At 50.5% G+C, this 26,144-nt stretch overlaps 1 protein-coding gene across 2 annotated transcripts in view; it reads left to right on the top strand.

The window, feature by feature from the left end:
* TBC1D2B (TBC1 domain family member 2B) overlaps positions 1-26,144 on the top strand; it is a 98,773-nt gene that overhangs the window by 22,865 nt on the left and 49,764 nt on the right. For both annotated transcript variants that reach the window (XM_075535988.1, XM_075535989.1), the window contains exon 2: positions 9,727-9,880. In XM_075535988.1, the coding sequence (XP_075392103.1) occupies positions 9,727-9,880 (154 nt within the window). The remainder of the gene's footprint in view (positions 1-9,726; positions 9,881-26,144) is intronic.

Raw genomic sequence — 26,144 nt, 5'->3', positions numbered from 1 at the left:
CCTCCCCTTTACTGCTCAGACAGGTTGAGTCTAGGGTTTTGTTAATCCTGTGGAAAGAATTCAGATCAGAATTCAAGTAATTATTTTGGAAAGATGCATGAACGTCCCGATTTCTAAGCAGCAGTCTTAAAAGATGCACACTGAGAATTTCTTGTGTCCACCAAAGGAATGGAATTTTGTGAAACTGCATTCCATGTTGCCAGGGGACCAGGAGATATGGTCTTCTTTGCCTCCTCTGGGCTGGCACCAGGAACTTTCAGAACATTCCCAGGGCAATGGCACATGTCTTTGTTTGTTGTAAACTGGGGCTGGGTCAGATGATCCCTGGAGGTGGTTTCCAGGTTCATGATTTTGAAACATTCAAAAATATGGATTTGGATCCTTAAGGTTTTCATCAGATTGGGGGCTGTGGGGTGATGTTTTCCACCTGACTCGGTTCATTGGAGGCTTCCAACACTCTTTGTCTTGCTAGTGGGGAAATGCCTTTGACATATCTTGGGACTGCGAGTATCCTTCTCTAGGGTTAAGAAAGAAAAAATTTACTCACATGATGAGCATCTGCTGCATCATTTTAAGAAATTTGAAAAAAGAAAAGAAATTTGAGTAGAACTTCCCATTCAGCTTGCTCTGTGATGTGAGCAAATTTAGCCCTCCTCTCTCCGACTCCTTCATGACTGTGTGCCATGCTGCTCCCCTGGCCGATGGCATTGTCTCTGGATGGATGAGTGGGATGATGTGCATAGGGGATGGAGGGCTGCCTCTTCCAGGGACATCGGAGGAGCTTTCTAGACGGGGTGTTTGTACTTTACGTAGCAGTATGTATGAAGGGACTGCAAAAAGATATTAGAACAATGGAGTTCAACAGTAATGGAATTTTCCAGTGGCCTTTCTGAACCCGCCTCCTGTACCTCTTGACCCATTTCTACACGGATCTCCATCCTCATGATTGCTACCATTGTTGTCTCATCACCATGGACCTGCTACGCCTTAGACTCCCAGCTGTGCCTTAGGGCTGCTGCTGGCAGGTCCATCTCCAGTAGCTGGTTCTTTTAAGAGTGCAGTGCTCAAGCTGGAGGCCCCTGATGAACTGAATGTCGCTAACCAGTCGCTTAGTTTACAGAGAACTTGAGAGGGTGATGTTGGTTCATGGCTTTAAGATTTTCCTAGAGGAATTCAGGGGTTCTCTGAGGATGTGAGGTTCTGTTTCATATCATCCCTCCTTTCAATCAGCAGTCATCTACTTGTTATTGCTTTTTTTTTAACTCTTAAGCTTTTATTAATCCTGATTCTGACTAATTACAAAGACTCTAAAACTTCCAGTGGCATCAGCTCTTTTGTTTCTTTTTACAGCGACTTTGGGGATCGGTCTGTATTGTGAGGCTCAGGCTCGCGGTCCTAAATCCAAGAGGGCTTTCTAGGTACTCTTCCGCTTTCCTCCTCTCTCTACTCCCTGCATAGGTTTTCCCATTGGAGAGGGAAGTATAGCTTTTGAAAACAACCACAGAAACTGTAGCTTGTCAAGCGCGCCCTCGCAGACTTCCAGCTCCCCCTCCTCCCTGTCTTCCCCTCCTGGCTTCTTCCCATCGACTTGTGCGTTGATGGACAGACACATGTGGTGATGGAAGCCGGCACCGTCCAGGTTCTTCGGTTCCACAGTGCAGAATACACTTGATCGGTGCAGTGAGGGGTGCAGTCCAGTTTCTTCTCCAGTTCCCGGGTTTCCTTTGTGCTCTGTTCCTCCTGCTGACCAGAGACCGGCCAGTCTTTTAACTGGGATGGCAGAACTAGGGAGTGGAAGAGAAACTCTCAGAAAATACGGGGCTGGTTGACTGGGCAGCCCCATGACGCCATGACCTAGAACCGTCAAACGAGCAGAACTCATGTGAGGTGTATGGATGCACTTAAGTAGTATTTGCGCCTTGAGGCACAGTGGTTGAAGCACTTGGTTGCTAACCAGAAGGTCAGCAGTTCAAACCCACTAGCGTTCAGTGGGAGAAAGGTGGGTTTCTGCCTTTTTATAGAGTTACAGTCAAAAAGATTCAAGGAAAAATGGAAATAAAAGGTCATGGATTTCTTTTCCCCCCTGCAAACGTTTTGAAGCCGCCTCATGTTCTGTCCTGTTGGGTTACCGAGAGTCGGAATGCAGCGGACAGCTGCGAGTTTGCTTTCATAAGCAGCGTTCGCAACCTTAGCCTCTTGGATGTTGCTTTTATTATTGCTGCTGCTCTTGAAAAATTCTACATGGTTTCCTCAGGGCTTGCTCACGAAGGTGTAGATTTAGGCACGAGCCCACACAGTCATCTCGGGACTGCATTTCCCAACAGAATCTTCCCAGCGATCTGTTGTAGGCACTACATTTTATTTTTAGGCACTAATATTTTAAAAGCGTCTTTCAACATGGGACTTCATAGGTTTTGTTACTTGAAATAGAGCAAACATCTACAGGAAGTTTATGTTAAAAAACAGACAAACAAAAACCGCCTTTCACAGTTGGTGGGAGAGAAACTGCTGGCTGGCCAGGTTTTTTTGTTTCTCTGGGGAGATTCTCAATAAAATTCTCTTTTGCAGGAAAACCTATTCTGGGCCTGTCAGAGTAAATCTTTATTTTGAGAAGGCAAGGTCCTGAAACTATGATAAGGTGGTATAAGCCAGACGTATGTAAGGCAGAAAACTGTCAGAGAAGGAAAAATCAAACTGTTCCCACGACCTAGAGTGACAGGGCGGTGGAACGCCTGCACCTGGCAAAGGCAGAGCCCTGGAGAGACCAGATAGGAAGGCCGGGCCGCCCTGCAGTCCCAGCTCTCCCAGGTTTGCTGTAGGACACAGGATTTACCATTGCAAGGGTAGTTTTTTCTTGTTTCTGGTGTGAAACGTAGTGAATTTAGTGTTCTCCATTACTCTTAGCGAGTTGTGCCGCCATTGATACGGTCATTTCTGAACTGGGGCTTGAGTGTGTGGGGTGTGCAGGTGGGTGTTCATGGGTGAGGACAGGGGCTGTGTCTGAGAAGGGCTCCTGTGGAGGGTATGACAGTTGTAGTCTAGGTGACCGCACCTAATGGCCTGGCACTGGAAAGCCACGGAGCATTTTCAGTCCTCAGAGGCTTCGCCCCAGCAGAGGCACTTGGAGGACCGGCCTGCCTATCTGCTTCTGAAAGGTCACTGCCTGTGGAGTGCAGTTCTGATCCACGAATCAGCACCGGCCTGATGGCCGAGGAGAACCTGGAGAGGGACGACGGCGAGGCCAGCAAGACCAGGGAGCAGGAGGCGGCAGTGGGTCCAGGCCAGTGTGAATGACAAGGATGCTCGGGAGCATGAGTCTGAGAGACTGACCAGAGGCTCTTAGAACTTGGCGAGCTAGTGATTCTGTTAGGCCCCCTGCCATATTTGTGTACATCGAGTCTCGTGGTTGCCCGCTGCCATCTGTTTGAGCGTGTCCATGGAGCATAGTTGTGTCTCAGAGACTGGTGAGGCTGTGTCTGATCCCTGTACATTGGATGTCCTTGGGGTGGGGGCGATGGGGGCAGGCAGCCTCTACAGTGGGAGTTGCCTGGGAGCCTAAAGCCAGCTGACTTGAAACACTGCCATCGAGTCTGTTCCAACTCAGAGTGACCCTGCAGGACCGAGTCGAACTCCGCCTGTGGGTTTCTGCGCCTTCATCTTTCTCCTACTGACCCTGAGGTTCGCAACCCAAGGCGTACAGCCCCACTACGCCACCAAGGCTCCTTCCGGAAGCCAGTGCTGCCTTCCAGCTGAACTTTGCTGATGGTTGAGGTCTTTGGAAAGCCCCTAGAGGAACTTCTCATTCCTGTTGAAATGCTGAGAGGGAGGTTTTGCCGGGGAACTTGTGCTCCCATCCGTCTCAGGGGCAGTCAGGCAGACCCAGCTTTGAGTTTTGACCTTGTCGACTGACCAGATGTTGGAGCTTAATAGCTGTGAGACTGCGGATAGTTGATACCTCATGAGTAGTTTCTACGCGCCAACCACTGTCCTGAGCTAAACATCCTGAAGCATATTAACTCATTCGATCTTAAGAGCACCATGAAGTAGATTCCCATGACATGGACCCAGGGCTCCTTGTCTACGCACTTGGAGGCGGCGAGGCGGCTGCTGTTAGGTCCTGTTCACCCGCACAGAGCAGCAGGACACAGTGCCAGCTCCACCCTCCGTGTGTGCGCTCTCTTTTCTCGCCACCATGCCACTGCGCCTTGTTGAGGGCTTTCCTCTTTGTCACTGCCCTTCGACCAAGCTGCATGTCCTTCTGCAGGACTGGACTGGTCGCCCTGGTGCCATTTCCCAAGTACGTGAGACAGAGCCTCCTCGCTGCGCTAACTTCTGAGAGGCATTCTGATTGTGGTTCTTCCACACGGATCCACTCTTCTGATACCCCAAAGTACATCCGGTGTTCTTGGCCACGCCATAATTGATGGCATGAAGTTGGAAGTGTCTGCCTTCTCACTTGAGCTGTCGAGTGGCCTGTTTGCGCCCGTCTTCTGAGCAGGGCTCCCACGACCACTGACTGTTCTTCGGTGTCAGTCACTCCAGAGCTCCGTGCTGAAACCCCGAAAGGCAATTATTCCTGCTCTGCTGTCTTGTTTGTTTCGAGTGGGACCATCCTTTATATACCTCTTGACATGTGATCAGCCTCTTTGTGCTGCAACTGTTCTTACAGGATTCAGGAACAGCTAGATGTTTAGTTACGTGAGGCGTTTTCTTGACGTAACTTAACTGTTTTTTTTGAAGGCCACTGACTTTATTGATTTAAAAAAACTTCTACCAAGAAGGAGCCAAATGGCCTAAAACAGACCAGAGGTGAAGGTGAGCGTGAGGGAAGGGGCAGGACAGCTGGCAACTGTCACCATGGACCTGGCAGGAGACTGGAACAGGAAGGAAGGAAGGAAGGAAGGAAGGAAGGAAGGAAGGAAGGAAGGAAGGAAGGAAGGAAGGAAGGAAGGAAGGAAGGAAGAGCATTCCGACCACATCGAAATGGTGATGGGAGAGAACTCCCGAAGGCCCTGGAGCCATTGGATGCGCAGGGCACCCTGCAAGCTTCTCCTTTGCAGAGGACGGGAAGAGTCTCTACACCCAGACAGCACCACAAGAAGGCACCCAAAGCGTTTCCGGGACTGGTTGGCATCAGCGCCACACGTGTCCTTAAGCCATTCCGGAAGAGAGCTTCATCTTCTTTCAGCACCAGAAACTGCCCAAGGACCACACAGGCCTTGTCAGAGTCCCTCTCCTCCAGCTTCTTGCCCAGGACGCCACCAACCCCGTCCAGGCTCTTCCCCGGCTTTCCCCCAGGGGCTTTGCCACACAATCTCCGTGCTTCTGGGAGGTTGTCATCTTGAGCAGGCGTATTAATCCGGAACGGCTCCTCCCACCGCCACCTCAACCACTCACTACTTTCATTTTCTGTTCACTGGAGCCCTGAGGGTGGCATAGTGCTTATAGCAAAGTCAGCAGTTCAAAACCACCGGCTGCTCAGAGGGAGAAAGATGAGGCTTTCTACTCCTGTAAGGAGTGACAGTCTCAGAAACTGACAGGGGCAGTTCAGCCTTGCCCTGTAGGGTCACTGTGAGCTGTGAGCTTTTTGTTTTTATTTTCTATTCAACTGTTTCTAATTGTAATTTGGACGAACATTTACAGAGTAAATGGATTTTCCACTCAACAGTTGGTACATATTTTGTCTTATGATGATGCTTAAAATCCCCACAATGTAGCAGCACTTTTCCTACTTTGTAACCGTTTCTGTTTGTCTTTTCTGTTCCTTCTGAGCTTTATCCCTGGGCAAATGCTTATCCTTCTGATCTTGTACATGTGATTGTTCTAAGGAATAGCATTGTCCCTCTCTGATGCTATTGCCCACACCTGCACCTGCCTGTCATTTACCTGACATTTCAGCCACCTGGTTGATTTCAGATCCAGGCCGACAGGCGCCTTGCTACTTATTTTCAAACCTTGCATCAAATTTTAATTTATTTTCCTTTATATTATGATTTAGGTTTCTAATCTAGAAAAGAGTTCATAATCATTTCGTCCCAAGTGTTTAGACAGCTGTCCTAGTACTATTACTTCCTAATTAATACTTTGATTTGAAATGCTCCGTAAACATTTTCATACATGCACTGAGCTCTGTATTTTGATTCTCTGGCAAGGCCTTGCGCGCTTAAATATTGTGGTTTTATAGTATCCATAACTCAGCGGTAGGCCAGCGTCCCCACCCCTTGTTTATTCTTTCAAAATATTGCGAGATTAAACTGGAGAGGAATTTTATAACATCTCTGCCATGTTTTGAAGAAATTCGTTTGGAACCATGTTGGTCTTCTAAAATGTTCCTATAGCACCTAAGGCTTTCGTCAGAGTCCTTTATAACGTGGTTGGTTGTAACTGTGGCCTGGAGGTGCAGAGATGGGGTGAGCATTGCCTGGCCGGAAAGCTGTGTCAGAGAGCTGGGTTTCTAGAGTGAACCAGGGGACTTGGCCTCAGTTGGACTTATAGTGAATATTTGTGGACTTAATGAACCAGGTAGTATTTTCCATCTTGCTGCTTCTGTGTTACATTCTATAGCTTTCCTAGGAATGGGATTGAGGGCCGGAGGAAGTGAGCGTCCGTCCTTCCAGCCTCTAAAGCGTGCTCAGATTTGGTGGGTGGAAGGTCTCTGGCAGCGAGCGGGAAGCAGGGGAACAGAGGCAGCTAGAGCAGACAGTGTGTATGATGGAACGCAGTGAGACTGAGAGGCCTGCCCGGCTGAGTGTGGGCTGCATCTAGGCTGCTGGGCGCCCACCCTCCCCAGCAGCAAGCTGCCCTTTCTAAACGGTACGGAAATGGATTAACTTGTCACCAAATGGCTGTTGAAGGTCTCTCGTGCGTGTGCGTGTGAGAGAGAGAGATAGGGGTGGGGTGGTGTTGGGTCCAGAAGAGGGACAGGTGGCAGGGACTTGCCTCACCAAGAGTGGCATCCCAGTCGGGATCAGAGGTCTGCAGACAAACGCTGGTGGAGCAGCTGGGTCATCGCGTAGCCAGCTGTCAGTGACGGGGCTCCACCGCCAGCTGGGTGAAGGGTGCCTGGTTTCTGTCGTTCTTTGTGCTGACACCTTATGCCAGGGCACCGAAACACAGCAGAGGACTGTCGTACCAAGACGACATCGGCCTTGCTCCTGTCTCCTGACTCTCACCCCCCACCACCACACACACACAGCCTTCATTCAGCTGTGCTGGTGACAACCGAAAGGGCTTTCCAGGACGGCTGACGTCATCTCTTAGGCAGGGGCTGAGGCTGTATCTGCATTGGGATTGAGCCAGCTTGAGGCAGCTCTCCTCAGGGAATGAGTCAGGTGTTTGGGTGCTTAGCTATGGAGAGGCACCATGTGAGGCTTCTTGGGCCAGATTGAGACCACCCGGGCTGACCTCTGCCTTTGAGGGATTTAAAGTTGTGGGGAATCCACAAGGGTGCCCCTACCCCAGAGGACAGTGGCCTAGGTTATGTGGTGCTGTGACTGCTCCGGTTAGAAGGCAGAAGGGACTTAGAGACCAGGTCAGGTAGCATCGTCTTCTTGGGGCTTGAAGGATGAGTAGGAATCAAGTGGATGTCGGGAGACTTGTGGGGGAGCCCTGGCTCAGGAAGTGACAGCCTCCTGGGTCTTCCGGCAGCAGAGACTAACTCCTGACCTCCTGCTGGGTGCTTGCTGGCACTGGCCCCTGTTCTCTGCTGAGCCGGGCCTTTGTGTCCGCTCCTTCCAGCTTGGGTTGGATGGATGGCCGGTTCCTCGGAAGGCAAGAAAGCATTTTCAATGGCCAGTTTGGCTGGAGAAAGGTCAGTCGAGGATTTGCGAGGATGGAGGCCCAATTCTGAGTAGCCTGTTGCTGCCGAGCAGCAGTAGGAGCAGAGGCAGCAGTTGGAAAGGAGGCAGAGGGCGCCTGGATGCCAGCGCAAAGGCCTTGGTGTGATCAGAGGGCACCCGGGGTGCTCCAGACTGGGAGGAGCTTCGAGGCTTGGCCCCACCTCCCCTTGCTCCTCTCCGCGTGCCTGTCTTCTCCAAGGACCTGGACTGCAGGCCCAGGGTATCATTCCTTCCTTCGTACACTTGTTCAGTAAGTCTGGCACGAAGCTAGATGCCGGGAAAATGGACACATCTTAGACTCTGAAGGCAGACATTTAGCCAGTAATTTGAGCCATTTGAACCTTCAGATGGTAGGCCACCAGGAGTACCTTTGAGTACCTGGCCCTGGCCCCCCTCCAGGTTTCCCCACTCTGACCTCTACCTAGCACCAACACATTCCTGAAGCTACTGATCTGCTTTTCCTGTCTTTCTGACCAGGTTACTTTCAGGCCTGGGTCCAACTCCAGTTCCACACATGCTAGATACTGAGTAAATGTTGGTTGGAGAAACAGATGAAGTAATAGCTGTATTTCCAGCTGTGGAATACCCCTCTGGAATACCACGGCCATCCTGTTGTGGATGGTCTGCGTCAGTGTCACTGAAAAGACCCCAGGTTATAGCTGCGGCACCAGGAGACTGCCCTTTGCTTTCAGACAGGCTGGGCTGGTCTCCAGGCCTGTGGAGCGGTCTCCCCAAGTGCCAGACCCCTCAGATCCTGGGAAACTGGCTGAGTGCCAGTGCAGATGGGCTTCCAGAAGCTGTGCCACAGGGTCCTTCTTCAGGCCCCTCTGTGGAGCAGCCTGGAGACATTTGACCCACTCCTGCCATTGTGGCTGCTGCCCCCCTCTCACATAGAGTGCATGTCCCTTTCTTGGTGTGCAGTTCTGTGCGCTTGGTTCACTGCATAGAGACAACCGGTGTCCTCCACCACAGTCAGGCCACCAAGCAGATGGAGCACCCACAGATGGTCTGTGCAGCCCCCTTGTCCTCAACCCCTGCCTCCTGAGCTTGGAGTGCCCTGCCCTGTCCTGGGTCCTGGCTTCCCCATTACCCTTCTCACCCCGACCCCTGGCCACCACTGGTTTCTTTCTTGTCCTTATATTTTTGCCTTTTCAGAATGTCACACGACTGTGTTCAAACCCCCACCCCACCCCTTGCACATTGCTGTGTGAATCAGTAGTTTACTCTCTTTACTGCGGAGTGCTAGTTAGTGCATTGCTGACTGGATGCGGTGGCACAGTTCACGTACCCAATGGCCAGAGGAAGATTTGTTTGTCAAGCCCCCATAAATATCAACTGCGAGGGTTTTGTGATTCGGTTTGTATTTCTCTTGGGCACATACCTGGGGGTGGGGTTGTGGGTCAGTTGGCAAGAGCTACAGAAGGAGCTGTGTGTGTGGGGGGGGGTGTTTTCCATCTGTGCTACTGCAGTCACCCAGAGCGGTGTGCCAGCGCCCTGACTGCGGGCTCTGCGCACCGGGTGTAAGTGCCGCTGCTGGACGGGCTCTCCACACCGAGAGCCGGGATTTCCCCCAGTGCTCAGAGTCAACAGGGACAGGATTAGTACATGTTCCTAAAACCTATTTCCCCCCTGGTGGGATGCGGGGCATGTTGGATTATATGATTATTCTCCAATTTTTAGAATTAAAAATCTGGCTTGTGTGTGTTAAATTCTTTGTGTTGGACTTGTTCTTTGCTTGGCCAACGGGATTTCCTTGCCCTGTTCTCCTTCACGCCTCCTTCCTGGGGGCAGCGTGCAGTCTGTCCTCATGGAGTGCCCCCCAGCCCCCACCCCAGCTCACCGTACTGCTTACTGATGGCCGTGATCCTATTTTCCCCTCTCTCCCCAGGCTCCCAATCGTCAGCTCATGACTTACTGGCTGCAGGAGCTTCAGCAGAAGCGATGGGAATACTGCAACAGTCTCGACATGGTCACCTGGGACAGCCGAACCTCGCCGACTCCTGGGGACTTTGCTAAGGGTCTTGTGGCCAGGAATAACACGGGTGAGTTGGACACAGGGGCTCTGTGGATAGCCAGTGGAATTCTGAATGAACGGGAATATGCAGCCTTCCCTAGCCTACTGAGCGCTTCCATGTGCAGCATCCTGGCCAAGCCTGATGGCAGCTTGAAGCCAGGCAAGGCCAGTGCCAAGGGCACTGATGAGAAGGTCACACTCGAGGTCATCGAGCTGTGGTGGTGTAAGCCCAGGCCCAGCTCTGCGGCCAGCTTGCTTCCAGCCACACCTGAGAGCTCTCACACCGCATGTCCCAGCGTGGACGGAATCGCCAGAGTTTATAGATGTGCGCCTGCACCGGGCCACTCTTCTAAGCAACCCCACCTTGCATATCAGTCCAGTGTCATAGGGAGGTTTTAAACCTCAAGTATAGATTTCAACCTGTTCTGGTTTCCTGGAGTTTCCATAACTCACAGTGACCCCTGGCCAGCTGCACTTTAGAGAGAATAGAGTTTACATATGATTATCAGAAATGAAATTTCCGCAATCTTCTCATGACTGGTTACGGGACAGTAACTGTCTGCTGGCTCCACCTCCCTTGAGGACTCTGGAGGCGGACCTGTTTTTGTGGCCCCTCTCCCAACAGGGAGGAGAGGGCCCTGCAATAAAGCATGCTTCTGAGCTGGGAAGTGAGAAGGGGAAAGGCCAGGCTGCTGTGCTGGGGTTTGTTAGGGACACAAAGGCGTGATGGTTGAAATTTAAGCCGGTTTGTAAAGGCTGGTTCTAGGAATCCTGGAGGCACCATGGTTACTTGTTGGGCTGCTAACTGCAAAGTGGTCAGGAGTTTGAAACCACCAGCCGCTCCTCAGGAGAAAGAAGGGTCTTTCTATTCCTGTAAAGAGTTAAAGTCTCAGAAACTTAACAGGGGCGGTCTACTCTGCCCTATAGGGTCGCTATGAGTCAGCATCGACTCGATGGCAGTTATTTGGGTTAGTTTCTTAAGGACTGGTCCTAACACATATTAAAAGAGATATGGGGATTGGAGACCCAAAGCCCATCTGTAGACAACTGGACATCCCCTTACAGAAGGTTCGAGGGGAGGAGAGGAGCCCGTCGGTGCAGTATAGCACCGATGAAACATACAACTTTCCTCTAGTTTTTTAATGCTTCCCCATCTCCCTCCCACTATCATGATCCCAATGCTGCCTTACAAATCCAGCTAGACCAGAGGATATACACTGTTACAGATAAGAGCTGGAAACACAGGGAATCCAGGACAGATAAACCCCTCAGAATCAGTGGTGAGAGTGGCAATACCAGGAAGATGGAGGGAAGGTGGGGTAGAAAGGGGGAACTGATTACAAGGATCTACATATAACCCCCTTCCAGGGGGACGGACAACAGAAAAGTGGGTAAAGGGAGACGTCAGACAGTGTAAGACATGTCAAAATAATAATAATTTATAAATTATCAAGGGTTCATGAGGGAGGGGGGTGGTGGAGGGAGGGGGAAAATGGGCTGATACCAAGAGTTCAAGTAGAAAGCAACTGTTTTGAGAATGATGATGGTAACAAACATACAAATATGCTTGACACATCGGGTGGATGGATGGATTGTGATAAGAGTTGTATGAGCCCCCAATAAAAGGATTAACAAAAGAGAGAAGAGATGTGGGCTGCACTTTAAGCCACCCGTGGGCGCAGGGCTACCCCCTGCCCCTTGTCATGCTCACACAGCCACAGCTTTGGCACCTGGGCTTCTGTCTGTCCTGGAAACCCTGCTCCTCAACGTGTGTTGTTTTTCTTCTGATCCCTTTCGTGTCACCCGCTGTTTCCACAGGCATAGTACTTTCAGCCGTTGACTTGGGTCAGGAAGAAGTTACTGATAGACTCTGTGCCTAGTGATGGGTTGTCATCTGAGCATTCAAGTCATTTCGTGGCTTGCAGATTCTTACGTACATCTGGGACCTGAGATGATGCCTTCCTGCTCCGTGTCTTTCTTCCTGTGGTTAGTTCAGGAGTCTACTCATTGCTGTCGGATGCTTTTTAAAACTGCCATTGTAGTTCTTTCAAGGCAAAAGAAACACCCTGACTTACTGTCCCCGCCTTTTGCAACCTTCAGAAACCCCCCAGGGGAGCTGGGTGGGACCCTGATGGTCACCTGCATGCGTCTCTGTCCCGGGCGCTGTTTTCTACAAAAGATTCAGAGGTGTGAAACAAAGGAAGCCAGAGGGGTGGCACCTAACCCTCTTATCTGTGAGACTCATCTTTGTTCTTTGGGGCAACAGGTTATAGCTGGGAGGCCAGGGGAAATAGCTGAAACCCTCTTTTGGCTTTTGGACTCACCGTGTGGACATATAACTCCTGTGCCATTTACTATTCATGCAGCAAAGTAGATGCTCATCATGGGCCTGGCACCTCCCTCATGGAGCTTGGCCTTGCAGGTTGGCTGTCCAAAGAAATAGGCAGTTGAGTGTGAAGGCCGGGGAGGGGCAGGGTAGCCCGGCCTCCTGCATGAGCTGAGTGTAGTTTGGGTGGTTCCTCTCCGGGGAACTGGCATCCACGTGCGAGCTGAAGGCTGATGAGGAGCTAGCCAGGTTAAGTGAGGAGGAAGGACGTTCTCGGCGAGGGAGCTGGCGCCCGGAGCCTGCCAGGAGCTGTTCAAAGGAGCCGAGAGCCAGAGTCGTGACCGCTGGGCTCAGGGTTTGGGGCTCTGTCGCACGAGCTCTGGAACCTTTGTAGACTCACCTGTAGGCGCGCATGCCACCTTGGACCTGCACCAGCCTCTGGACGGGTTCTAAGAACAAATCATGAGACTTGGACAAGTGGGCAGTTTAGGAGATGGAACTTTTCTGGAAGTCAGGACTTGAGTGAGAAGTCAAGGAGAAAGTGCTTTAACAGTTTGTGATCGGAGGTTCGCACGGGTTAGGTAAAGAAACCTGTTACAGGGAAGCCATGCTCCGCTTAGCCTGTCCATGCTCACTCTAGCCAGACCCGAAGACAAACAACTGGCAGAACTCGGAGTGGCTTTGAAGACAAACTTTCCCCGCCATCCCTCTAGATACTCGGTGCTTCGGGTTCTTTTCATTCGTTGTCTCCTAGTCCGTCCGGGGAAGAGACCAGGAGTTAACGGGCTCCATTTTCAGGCGTTTGTGGATCTTGGAAGGCAGTGCTGCCGGTGGAAGAAGCCCTGTGGGCCTGGGACTCAGTCCTGCCTCTGGCATTCACAGGTTGTCACCGGCTGCCTCAGTCACTTCTCCTCTAGTTCAAGAGTTGGCAAACTGCAAACCAGGTTTTTCTTGGCAGCCAGCCCTGCCCGGTCATTTACACAGTATCTGCTTTCACGCCAGGGCAGTTGAGTAGTTGCCACACAGACTACGTGGCCCAAAGCCTAACAAAGTGACCACGTGGTCCGTTAAGAGAACATGTAGAGAAACCTGCTCTGTATATGGGGCACAGCTCTGTGTCTTTTCGCGCCTCAGTGTCCTCATCTGTAGTCAGGCGGGTTCCCTAGACGAAGCTGAGCGGTGCTGTGGGATAAGCAGTTGGCGTCTAACCACAGCCTGGCAGTTCAAGCCCACCAGCCTCTCCTCGAAAGAAAGATGAGGCTGACTGCTCCCATAAGGATTTAGAGCAGGAGTCCTCAAACTCTTCAAGCAGGGGGCCAGTTCACTGTCCCTCAGACCCGTTGGAGGGCCGGACTATAGTTTAAAAAAACTATGAACAAATTCCTACGCACACTGCACACTTCTTATTTTGAAGTAAAAAAAAAAACAAACCAAAATGGGGCAAAAACACCCGGCGGGCCGGATAAATGCCTTCGGCAGGCCGCATGTGGCCTGTGGGCTGTAGTTTGAGGCCGCCTGATCTATAGTCTCCCAAACCCTGCCTACATTGGGTTGATACGTGTCAGAATCCACTGAATGGCAGTGGGTTTGGTTTTGGTTGGGCCCCTAGAGAAAGAAAACCAGGTGAAGCTTGTATGTGTATAATAGAGTGTCCCTTCCCCTTTCATCATGGGCATTATGCCACAAGCTTGGGTATGGACACAGATCAGGCATAGTCCAGGCTCTCACGGAGTTTGTGACCAGAGCGATATCACGTGCAGGACCAGAGGCAAGCACTGGCGCCTTTCTGTGCTAGAGGTGCTGGTGCTGGGGGCGGTGTGGGAAGGCGTCCTGCAGTTGGAGAAGGTACAGCAGGAGTCCGTCCGCCTTGCGGAAGCAAAGGAAAGAGCAGCGAGAGGCCTGCGGGTGAGCAGCTCGCTGCAGAGCTGGGGAGCAGCAGTGAGGCAGAGGGCAAGCTGCACAGATGGCCAGGGCTGGCTACGACACATGCCAGCCTGGTGAGTGGGCGGCGGTGGTTCAAACCCACCAGGCTCTCCATAGGAGAGGGATGGGGCTTTCTACTCTGTAAAGATGCTCAGTCTCAGAAACTCACAGGGCCAGTTCTACTCTGTCCTGCAGGGCCCTTGTGAGTCAGCATCGCCTCGATGGCAGTGAGAGAGAGAGAGAGATGACTGCGTGATGGAGAGTGGATTAATCAGCCGGACAATGAGCAAGAGACCAGGGAGCAGGCTGCCAGGGGGTCCAGGCTAGAAGCCGTGGTCACTTGGCAAGAGGCTTGTGACCAAGAGGCTAGAAAGCACTGGGTATAATTGGGGGATCCTCAGTGGGGCGAAGAGAAAGCTTAGAGGTCAGACTGGATTGAGGGAGAGAGCAGAGTAGCTGAGGCTGCCCGGGCTCCCGGGTTGTCTGGGCAGGAGGAGAAGCCTTAACTGCTCAGAGATTGCTTATGAGGACCACACGGAAAGAGCACTGTCAAGTGTGAAGAGCCAGCGGGGAGGGGTGTGCGTGTGTGTATAGGAAGGAGAGATCATTTTCTGAGTGGCTTGGGGTTATGTTCAGGAAATCTGAGCCTGACGGTCTAGCGCCCAGAGATTTACTTGTTGAGCTCAGTGGGCAGCCGTGCACTGAGGAACCTGAGCTGTGTCTAGTTTACTTGCAGACTCATGCTAGCTGCCCCTAGAGATGGTATTTTTTTTCCCCCAGAACACACCCACTCTCCAGTGACCCATTCACTAGAGACTGTCACATGACCTGGCCGACCCTAGCTGGAAGGGGCCCTGAGTTCGGCTCAGCATGACACGGCCGCCCTCTAAGTCAGGGTTCTGTAAGGAAGGAAGCAGCTGCCTGGGTTTGGGGGAGGCGGCTGCTACTGTCACATAGTTGCTCACACTAACCAGATTTTTTCTCAAATTTTTACCCTCAGAGTAAGACATGGTTACTGGTGTGATGGGAAGCTTTGCATTGGTTGCCAGGTACTAGAAAGTGAGCTGAGTTTGTGGTCTGTCTATTCTGTCCTTTTGGCTGTGCATCCTGCAGCCTGGCCTCTGCAAGTGTGCCATGTGTGTTAGGCAGAGTCCTACGGGTGCCGTGTTGGCACAAAGCTCCTAACTCACGCCATGTCTCCACCCTCACTGTGTATCATCTTCTGTGTTTGGATAAAGATATACGTAGTTACAAAACGGAAGAATGAGTCACAGAGGCTCAGACAGGATTGGCCGATCTGCACAGCTCTCGAGAATGAGGTAGCCAGGACCCAAGGAGGCCTCCCTTGGCCACTCATGATAAGGGGTACGGCCAGCGTGTTCCGCCCACTCCAGGCCTCACACAACAGGAGCACGTCAAGTCAGGGCTGGGAGGTCTCGGTGTGGAGGTGACACGTGCTCACTCGCGGTAGACTGAAGCGTGCCGGGGCTTTCAGTGTGCGATGACATTTCTCACAGAGCACCGTTTCCTCCTGTGTGGGCGCAGCATCAGCGAGGGCAGCTGCGACTCTGACGGCTTAGGTGGGGGGTGGGGGGAGGCAGGGGAAGTGGCTGCTGCCTCCAGCCCGAGTGGTGTGTGCGGTGTTCTCTGAGCGAGCGCTTGTAGTTGCCTGCAGAACCCAGGACTGGGTGTGGGTTTGGCAAAGCCATCGGCAGCATTTGGTACCAGGATTCCCGAAGGTGATCAGAGACGCCGCTTCTGTGTAATCCCATCTGTGAAATGCTGCAGCCCTCTCACCTGTTTCAAACTGTAAGTGCTGTCACTCCCATGCCACAGCTGCGTGGGAGGGCACGGCACGCCTTCCCTGTCACTCCAGGGTCGCTGTCTGATGTTCTCCAGCCCTCTTTCCAGTATGTACTCGGTGCCCTCCATGCTGGGTGTTGGCTCGGCGGCCGTCAGCCAAGCAGGGCCCAGCTCTTCCAAGACTGCACTGCCTTGGTGGGAGTCAGGAGAGCAAATGGCCAAGAAATTGAATAGAGCCCTGGACTGACCCACCAAGGGACTCATGACCCCTGGGGGCCAGTGGTCTGCTGCTGCTCCGTTCTTTCCTTCCCTGGTGCTTCACTGTGCACGAAAGAGTGCTGGTGGCACAGTGGTTAAGTGCATGGCCGCAGACTCACGGAGGGACAGAAAGACCTGCCACTAGCGCGCTCCCGGAGAGGACAGTTGTGGCGAGGAAGCTGGGCCGTTCTGTGAGTTAAACATGGGCGGCTCATCAGAACAGGCATACCCGGTGCTCTTTACAGGAAATCCTCCACTGCTTCCGACTCTCCCTCCCCACCTGGGTCAAGCTCACTCTCATGAAGCAGACAAGCCGCTTCAGGTGAGCCCACCCTCCCCACTGTGGCTTCAGGTCCTGCCTTGCAGCCTCTGGCCCGTGTGACAGTGATCCTCTTCCACATCGCTTGGATTCCCTGGCAGCTTGGCCTCATGTGGTTACTGTCTGCTGGCAGAGTCAGCCGCTGGAAACCCCCAGCCATGCCTCAGGAGAAGAGAACGTGTCCTTGTCCTGTAAAGAGTTAGTCTCAGAAACCCTCAGGGCCGTCGGACCCACCTTAGAGCGCCATTGTGAGTCGGAATCGACTCGGTGGCAGTGAGAGTCTGGCTTGGCTTTTTGAGACCTGAATTGAATTGTGTCCCCTCCCCCCAAATGTGTGTCATTTTGACTGGGCCATAGTGATGTAATGATGTCATCATCCTCCAGGATGTGATTTTTTGTGGTCAGCTAGGCTGGGCTGTCTAGAGAAAGAAAACCAGTGACTCTTGTAATGTATAGGAACGAGCTTGAAGTAATCTTATATCTAGAAGGTGGCGCAACCCAGTCCAACTCAAGTGCACGAGTCCAGTGCTAGCTGGCCCCCTCTGCACACTCATGTGGCTGTAGGGCACTGAGACAGAAGGGGGAAGCCAGAAGCAGGGAGATCGGTGGATACTGGTGTGCGGATTCAAGGTCAATGGGAGCATGGCAGGGGCTGACAGCTCCCAGGTCGGCTGCTCACAAGGCAGACACAGAATCCAAGCAAGCAGGAGGGCAGGGCGAAGGGTAAGAGAGAGAGAAATTCTCAATGTCTGTCTCACTGGAAGGCCACGCCCCCAAGGGGGCATCATCAGGGTACCACCTGACTGACAGGTTGGGCTCCACTCGCAGATCCACACAGGGACCATCAAGTTGGCATAAAATCTGACCACGGCACTGTTATTCATTCGTCAGGGGATTAGGGTGGGATGCAGCAAGCTTCCTCAGCTCCCTGCTGAAGTTTGCTGGAGGTGTGCTCTGTATCGCCCTTAACGAGAAGTGAGCAGAGCAATGAGGGACCTGCTGTTTCCAAGAAAGGTGATCCAGGAGCAGAGCCTGTCCTTTGGACCCACAGCCCCTCGGCTGACAAGCTCCCGTAGCCGTGGGGGGATTGATGCTGAGCCACGGGAAGGTCACCCAGGAGTAGAAGCTGAAGGAGACAGGGGCCTTCGTGTAGAGCCCACCCACACCCTGGGTCTGGACCGCTCTCTCTGCTCGCAAAACCAGCCACGTGTGCTGTTTCTGCCCCAGCAACATGAGGTCACTAAGACAGGCATCCTTCCTGAGTTCTCAGTTCTCTGTGGGGGTTGCTGCTAGAGAACCAGAGCCTGAGGGAAGGTAGCAGGAGAGGAGAGGGGAGGCAGGTGCCCGATTTGGGCGCCACATTGTATGTCTCAGGTCATTGCGAGGGCTTAAGGAAGTGGAGGGCCAGGTGTTTACTCCATGTCGCACTTACATAAAGAGGCTGTGCTGGGATTAGAACCTAGTCAATATAAAAATTATAAGTTAAAACTCACCCTGAGTTGTCATTTGGGTGTTTGAAAATGTTAAAAAGAGAATAGAGAAGTCTAAAATCTGAACACCCAAGGTCGTCAAACACAGACCTCCTCTGCTGAAGCAGCACGATCAAGTTCATTGTTCATGAACTCCAGTAGCTGCCCTCCCCCCAAAACAAAAACAAACTGCCTTCGAATTGATTCCAACTCATAGTGCCCCCATAGGACTGAATAGACCTGCCCCTGTGGGTTTCTGAGGCTGCCAGTCTTTCCAGGACTGGAAAACTTCTCTTCTGCTATGGGGCAGCGAGTGAGTTGGAACTGCAGATCCCACTCAGGGCGGAAGCCACTGCACCGCCAGTAGTCCACCTTCCAGCCTTCAAGGAAATGTTGCTGTGTCCTCGGGTGTGTTTTCTACTAAAGTCCTTCCTTGAGGTACTTCAGGGGGTATTTTTGGTTTAAAGATCATCTCAGGGCCAATGGTTTGAGGGCTTCATCCAGCCCCAGTGTCTCCAGAAAGTCTGGAGTCCACGAAGATTAGAAGTGAGACAGAATCCATAATCAAAAAACAAAAAAAACCTCACTATATTTTCAAATCAAATAATTGCTCATAAAAATTGCCTGTGTCGGCATCAAGGAACAAAAAAAACATATCATTGTGTGTTCACTTTCCTGATACGTTTGCTGAAGACAAATGGGTGCATAAACAAAAGTGGTGAAGAAAGCTGATGATGCGTGGCTATCGAAAGATATAGTGTCTGGAATCTTAAAGGCTAATGGTTAGGTTTTAAAATTGCTTGAAGGTAAACAAGCGGCCATCTAGCTCAGAAACAACAAAGCCCACATGGAAGAAGCACACCAGCCTGTGTGATCACAGTGTGTCAAAAGGATCAGGTATCAGGCATCAAAAAACAAAAAAAATTCAAATTATTGTGAATGAGGGGGAGTGCAGATTGGGGATCCAAGATCCTTCTGTAGGCAACTGGACATCTCCTTACCAGGAGGTCAAGGGGAGGAGACGAGTCAGTCAGGGTGCAGTGTAGTTAACGATGAAATATATACAATTTTATCTAGTTCCTAAATGCTTCCTCCGCCCCACCCCCCACTATCATGATCCCAATTCTACCTTACAAATGTGGCTAGACCAGAGGATGTGTACTGGTACAGATAGGAACTGGAAACACAGGGAATCCAGGACAGATGATCCCTTCAGGACCAGTGGTGATACTGGGAGGGTGGAGGAGGGTGGGGTGGAAAGGGAGAACCGATTATAAGGATCTACGTATAACCTCCTCCCTGGGGGAGAGACAACAGAAAAGTGGGTGAAGGAAGACGTCGGACAGTGTAAGATATGACAAAATAATAATTTATAAATTATCAAGGACTCATGAGGGAGAGGAGGGCAGGGAGGGGAAAATGAGCTGATACCAAGGGCTCAAGTAGAAAGCAAATATTTTGAGAATGATGATGGCAACAAATGTTCAAATGTGCCTTACACAGTGGATGTATGTATGGATTGTGATGAGACGTATGATCCCCCAATAAAACGATTTTTTTTAAATTGCCTGTGTCACCACTATCTTCCCCAGGCGCCTCCCTGTACCCCCCTCCCACCCCTCTCCCCCCTCCCAGGCTCCTGCAGGCCAGGGCTTTGAAGCTGCTCAGAACGTTTGTACCAATGTGGGCTCAGCGTTGATGTGAGGTCTGGGGTTTTCTCACTTGGTAACAGGCTCGTTGCCACACAAGATCTGTTTCTCACCTTGCAGGCAGCCCACTCGGGACGCTTGTCATGGAAATGAGGGTGAGTCTCTGAGTTTGCTTCCTGCTTTGGCCTGTCAGGACTCTGTGCAAGACTGGCTCACCGATGCCTGTGTGTTAGTTTTACCTCACCCCGAAATAGAGACTGAGAGCCGCCTCAGCAGTGTGCTCACTCCATTAGGTACAGTCGCCTGCACCTGCCTTGTGAGGTTTGTATCCTGCAGGGGCAGTGGTTGGGTTCTAGCTCCGACTCCGGGCTTGAATATCTTGGCAAAGTGGATAGAGAAGACTGGTTTGGATTTAGTGATTTAAAATATCTCTCTCTCTCTCTCTCTCTCTCTCTCTCTCTCTCTCTCTCTCTCTCTCTCTCTCTCTCTCGTATTGAAACCCATTTTCCAAATGGAAGGAGCCCTGGTAGCATAGTGGTTATGAATTGGGCTGCGGTCCACAAGGTCAGCAGTTTAAAACCACCACCAGCAGCTGCTTTGAGGGAGAAAGATGAGGCTTTCTACTCCCTCAAAGAGCGGCAGTCTCGGAAACCCACAGGGGCAGGCCTACCCTGCCTTATAGGGGCGCTATGGGTTGGCATTGACTCCATGGCAGTGAGCTTGGTTTGGTTTTGATTTCCAGTGGAATCTTAAAGGGAACCCCAGTATTTAAGAGAGGAAGGACTCTGGTTGAAGCTGTGAGTGGGCCCTCTTCTTCCTCCTCTCTGTACCCTGAGCCATCTCCTGGGACCCTGGGGCTCAAGAAGCCAGACTCGCTGCCATTGAGTCAGTGCCATGTTGGGGAGACCCTGCTAGGCAGGGTAGAACTGCCCCCATTCATTTTCAAGACTGTAACTCTTCTCCAGAGTAGAAAGCCATGTCTTTCTCTCAAGGATTGGCTCGTGGTTTTGAACTGCTGACCTTGAGGTTAGTGACCCAATGGGTAACCACTATGCACCAGGTCTCCCAGGGCTCAGGAAGGGTCTGGAAACCAGAACTCTGTGCCCTGAGCCTTGACGTTTCGTGATGGTTCTCTCTTAGGTATGTTCTTGGTGGTTTGACTTTACTCCCAAACAAAAGCAAAGCAGTCACTCCGGCTCCTGGCTACTCTGGAAACCTCAGAGGGCCGTGTGGCCTAAGACTAAGACTCGGGTGCTTGGCACTTCTTGACTCAAGCCTGCCTGTTATTTACTTTTAACCTTTTATTAGGGACTCATCCAACTCTTATCACAATCCATACATACATCAATTGTATAAAGCACTTCTGTACATTCTTTGCCCTAATCATTTTCAAAGCATTTGCTCTCCACTTAAGCCCTTTGCATCAGGTCCTCTTTTTTTCCCCTCCCTCCCTGCTCTCCCCTCCTTCATGAGCCCTTGATGATTTATAGATTACTATTTTGTCATATCTTGCCCTATCCGGTGTCTCCCTTCACCCCTTTTTCTGTTGTCCATCCCCCAGGGAGGAGGTCACATGTAGATCCTTGTAATCGGTTCCCCCTTTCCAACTCACTCACCCTCTCCCCTCCCAGTATCGCCCCTCACACCCCTGGTCCTGAAGGTATCATCCACCCTGGATTCCCTGCGCCTCCAGCTCCTATCTGCACCAGTGTACAACCTCTGCTCTATCCAGACTTGCAAGGTAGAATTCGGATCATGATAGTCGGCGGGGGGGGGGGGAGCATTTAGGAACTGGAGGAAAGCTGTATTCTTCATCGGTGCTACGTCGCACCCTGACTGATTCATCTCCTCCTCTAGACCCCTCTGTGAGGGGATCTTCAGTGGCTGACAAATGGGCTTTGGGTCTCCACTCTGCACTGACCCCTTCATTCACTATGGTAAGATTTTTTTTTTTGATGATGCCTTATACCTGATCCCTTTGACACCTCGTGATCGCACAGGCTGGTGTGCTTCTTCCATGTGGGCTTTGTTAAACCTGCCTGTTATTATTCCCTAGTTCTTCTGTTTTTAGCACACAGGCGAGCCCAGGGAAAGGTGTGCTCCATCCAGGATAACTGTGCTATGCTGGCCCAATGACCTCCTTTTCACGCACGCATAAACACTGCCATGCATCACTTCATGTCCATGTTTTGTGAAATAGGATGCTATGTGATTCGGATGTTGTGTGAATATCATACTGTACAAGGGGGTAACCCTCCAAAAATGGAAAAAAAGCCCCCTTGGGCGGGGCTTGCGTGGTACGCATTTTTTCCTGTGATAAGAGCTGTATGAGCCCCCAATAAAATTATTTTAAAAATTAAAAACAAACCCATTTGTTGTTACATGATGACCCACTGTATGTGGCATGCATTTTTAATGTAGGAGACTTGTGGGAGTTGAGACCATAGTCATAGATGCAAGCATTTCGATGCCTAGTGGATGTTATGCAGCACAGCTCCCTGTATAGTTGAGTCTCACAGTGTGTCTGTAATGCCCAGCATCCAATACAGGCGCCATGTTGCGTTTATTTGCTATTGCAGGAGAAAAGAGGGACTCAAACAAATCATCGCAATTGTACAGCGATAATAAGTAAGATTATAGTAAAGTCATAGAGAGCACAAGAGGTAGAAGTAATGGAGTCAGACACAATTCATGGTAGCATGCTCACCTCAGCCCCGCTTGGTGGTCCTCGTGGGGAGACCTGAGAGCAAGTGCAGGAGAGGCCAACTTTATTGCTAACCAAGGGCTATAACTACTTAGGGGGGCGTGATTACAGGTAACGACACATCACAGGAAGGGGCAGTACAATAGGTATATGCATCATAGGAAGGGGATGAGCTAGGGGTGTGCACATAGGAAGGGGAGGGACTAGAGGCATCCATATGACAAGATGGGCGGACCCTAGATTCATGATGACAGCTTAACCTAGGTCACCCTTGGGTGGGCTTGACCTCTCTGGGGTCTCCTGCAAGGAAACAGTCAACTACTATCCTTATCAGAAGGGAGTGGGCCCTACGTGTTGTGGGATACACAGTGGTGACTGCTTGCTCTGGATGGCTGATAACCCTTAGGGAGAATAACCCGGACCTACTTCTGATGACCCCCAAGTGTACAGTCACTTGCCAGGTGTAGCAGGCAGCTAAGTTTGGCATAGATTTGTGGGAGACAACTTGAGAGAAGTCTTTGTTTCCCACCTGCTATGATTCTTTTTTTCAGTTACCAGTTGTTCCCAGTCAGCTCTAACTCATGGCAACTCCATGTGTGTCAGAGTAGAACTGCGCTCAGTAGGATTTTTAAAAACAATGTTGTTGTTGTTGCTCAGACTATACCCAGTGAAAAGTACACCAGCCACTCCCCTGGTTTCTGCACAGACAGTTCAGTGTCGCTGGTGGCAGCCTTCAGGTAGTGCAGCCACCCATGCCCTCCCCTTCTGAGTCGAGCCTGCCAGGAACACAACCTCGCTGCCCGCAGGGTGCCTGTGGAATCTTCCTATTGAGTTGCTATTGTCAATTTCTTCCCACACAGATAGAACTTAAATGAGTACAGTGCACAAGGATGCTCCCTTAATTGGGCAAGCTGAACATTTCTTTTTAATCATTTTATTGGAGGCGCTTATAACATTTCATACATCAATTGTATTAAGCATATTTATACAGATGCTACCATCATTGTGTTAATCTGTGGTGACTAGAGAAGCAAATTTATGGACACTCATATATGTATAAGGAAGAGCTTTATAGAAAAGAGCAATTTTACATTAAGAAAACATCCCAGCCCAGTCCAGATCAAGTCCTTAAGTCTGATATTAGCCAATATGTCTGATACCAGTCTTGTAAATTCCTCTTCAGACTCATGCAATATATACAATGATGCCAAGTGCAGAAAGATTACAGGCCAGTGGGTGGAAAGTCTTGTGGATCCAGCGGTGGTGGAAGCATCTCAGCACTGACGTGAGTCTCCAGGTGGCTCTTTTAGCTCCAAGGCTCTGGCTGCCATCAGCATAGCTCCATGTGTCTTGTCAGCAGGAATGTCTCACAGGGAGACGAAGCAGAGAAAGAGTGTATCCCGCCTCGAGGGAGGAAGATAGGAGTTCCCAGAATCCTCAGGAGAAGGCCAGGCCCACATGGGTCTCATTAGCTATGACCTGATTGCCAGGCTAGACTCCACCCTTAGCAAGTTGACAGAAGATTATGTTAATAATCTTATTAATAATTTTAATAATAATTTTCTAAACATTTACTTTCTATTTGAGCCCTTGGGATTAGCTCCCCCCACCCCATGACTCCTTGATAAATTATAAATTATTATTGTTTTCATATCTTACACTGACTGCTGTCTCCCTTCACCCACATTTCTGTTGTTCATCCCCCTGGAGCGTGGGGATTATGTCCCAATTATTGCAGTCGGTTCCCCCTTCCTCCCCATTGTTTTTAAGAAGACTTCAGGGGATATTTTTAAGCTTGAAAGACGATCTCAGACCAACAATCTTCATAGTGTCATGTCCTAAATAAATCTTCCAGATGTGTGCTCATCTGTTTAGAAAGTCATTTTTTCTCTTGAATATCAGTTTCAGCATTTCCATTCTGATTTTGCTGGCTGCCACAGTAACAGCTGATATGACCAGAGTGTCGGGAGGCTTTATTAAAGAGAGGCGTGGCCCAGATGGTTGATGAAGTAATGTTAAATTCTGCCCATAGATGGAGCCTCTTCTCAGAGTGATGATGTCATTTGGAATAACACAACCAATGTGCATAGTTGGAACTGCTTTCTTTGAAAGTTAGAAATGACCAACTTTTCCGTGTAAGAAGTTTTAAATCAGTTTGAGAGTAGAATAACATGATTGCCCCATGTTTCAGTAGTTTCCGTAACGACTGTCTCATTGCTAACCTTGTGTTACTGAAGCCTGTACCCATTTTATCCTCTCATGTGACTTTGGAGAAACTCGCGGGCAGTGTGTCATTTCAACCTTAAATGTTAAAGATATTCTAAGATTCTGTGCATGCCCCTGTGGATTTACTGAACTACCGTGACATGCAGACTTCGTTTCCCACGGTCACTGTCTACAGGTACTTACAGGCACTCAGTGAAGCCAGCAGCCAGTCCACGGAGAAAGATGTGAACAGATACAGTCTTCCGGCCCACAGTCTCTGTAAATTAGCACAACACAGTCCACAAAGACAATGTTGTACTCCCTACTTTGAGGAGTAGCGATGAAGGACATAAAAGCTTATGAGCAACCATCTCAGTGGCAAGTATGGTCTGGGGAAAGAAGCAGAGAAAATCAAAAGACACGTGAAAACATTTAGTCCAGTGGCCCACACAGCACCAGTCCCACGACCCAGAGACCAGAAGAACTAGCTGGTGCCCAGCTACCACTAGCAGTTGCTCTGATAAGAAGCACATTACATGGTCCTGGATAGAGTTGGAGAAAACTGTGGCACCAACTAACAAAAAAGACCAGGCTTTTTTTTAAAAAAAAACAAAACATTTTATTAGGGGCTTGTACAACTCATCACAAACCATACATACATCAATTGTGTAAAGCACATCTGTACATTCATTGCCCTCATCGTTTTTCAAAGCATTTGCTCTCCACTTGAGCCCCTGGCATCAGGTCCTCTTTTTTTTTCCCTTCCCTCCCCGCTCCCCCATCCCTCATGAGCCCTTGATAATTTATAAATGATTATTTTGTCCTATCTTGCCCTGTCTGACATCTCCCTTCACTCACTTTTCTGTTGTCCATCCCCCAGGGAAGAGGTCACATGTAGATCCTTGTAATCAGTTCCCTCTTTCCAACCCACTCACCCTCTACCCTCCCAGTATCGCCCCTCACACCCCTGGTCCTGAAGGGATTATCTGCCCTCGATTCCCTGTGTTTCCAGTTCCTCTCTGTACCAGTGTCCATCCTCTGGAAAGACCAGGCTTATTGGTCAGATAAAGACTGGAGGAACTTCCGAGACTGTGGCCCTCAGTACCCTTCAGCACTCAGATTGATCGAATCACCAACCATTTACCATCAGAAGGGCAGCCTTTGACCCAGGGACGTAGTTCAGGGGTTAGGAAAGGAAGGGAAGTGGAGACAGGCGACACGGGGCGGGGTGGGAGAAGTGATGGGACCTTGAAAGGACTGAAACCACTGAGTCGAGACAAAATGTGCCACAGTTGCTGAATGTAAACCTGATGATCTGCTCACAGGGACAGGAGAGGAGAGGTGTGTCCACCTGCTGGAAGGCCCGGAGAGGGTAGGTCGGCTCTGCCCTGCAGGTGCTGGGAGACAGAATGGACACGACAGCTGTGGACTAGGCTTGGCTTGCTTCATGGAAAACTTCATGGAAAATGGGATTGGAAGACACTGAAGTTTTCCTCCTTGTATATATTTATATTCTCCCCACTGTCTTATAAAACAGGTGGTGTAGGATTTGCATCTTGCTTTTTTTTATGCTTTATTGGGGGCTCTCACATCTCTTATCACAATCCATGCATTCCTCCAGTGTGTCCAGCACGTT

This window comes from Tenrec ecaudatus, chromosome 17 (assembly GCF_050624435.1).
Source record: "Tenrec ecaudatus isolate mTenEca1 chromosome 17, mTenEca1.hap1, whole genome shotgun sequence".
Lineage (NCBI taxonomy): Eukaryota > Metazoa > Chordata > Mammalia > Afrosoricida > Tenrecidae > Tenrec > Tenrec ecaudatus.
The sequence above is the reverse complement of the archived record's forward strand: the minus strand, read 5'-3'. Positions and strand labels throughout refer to the sequence as shown.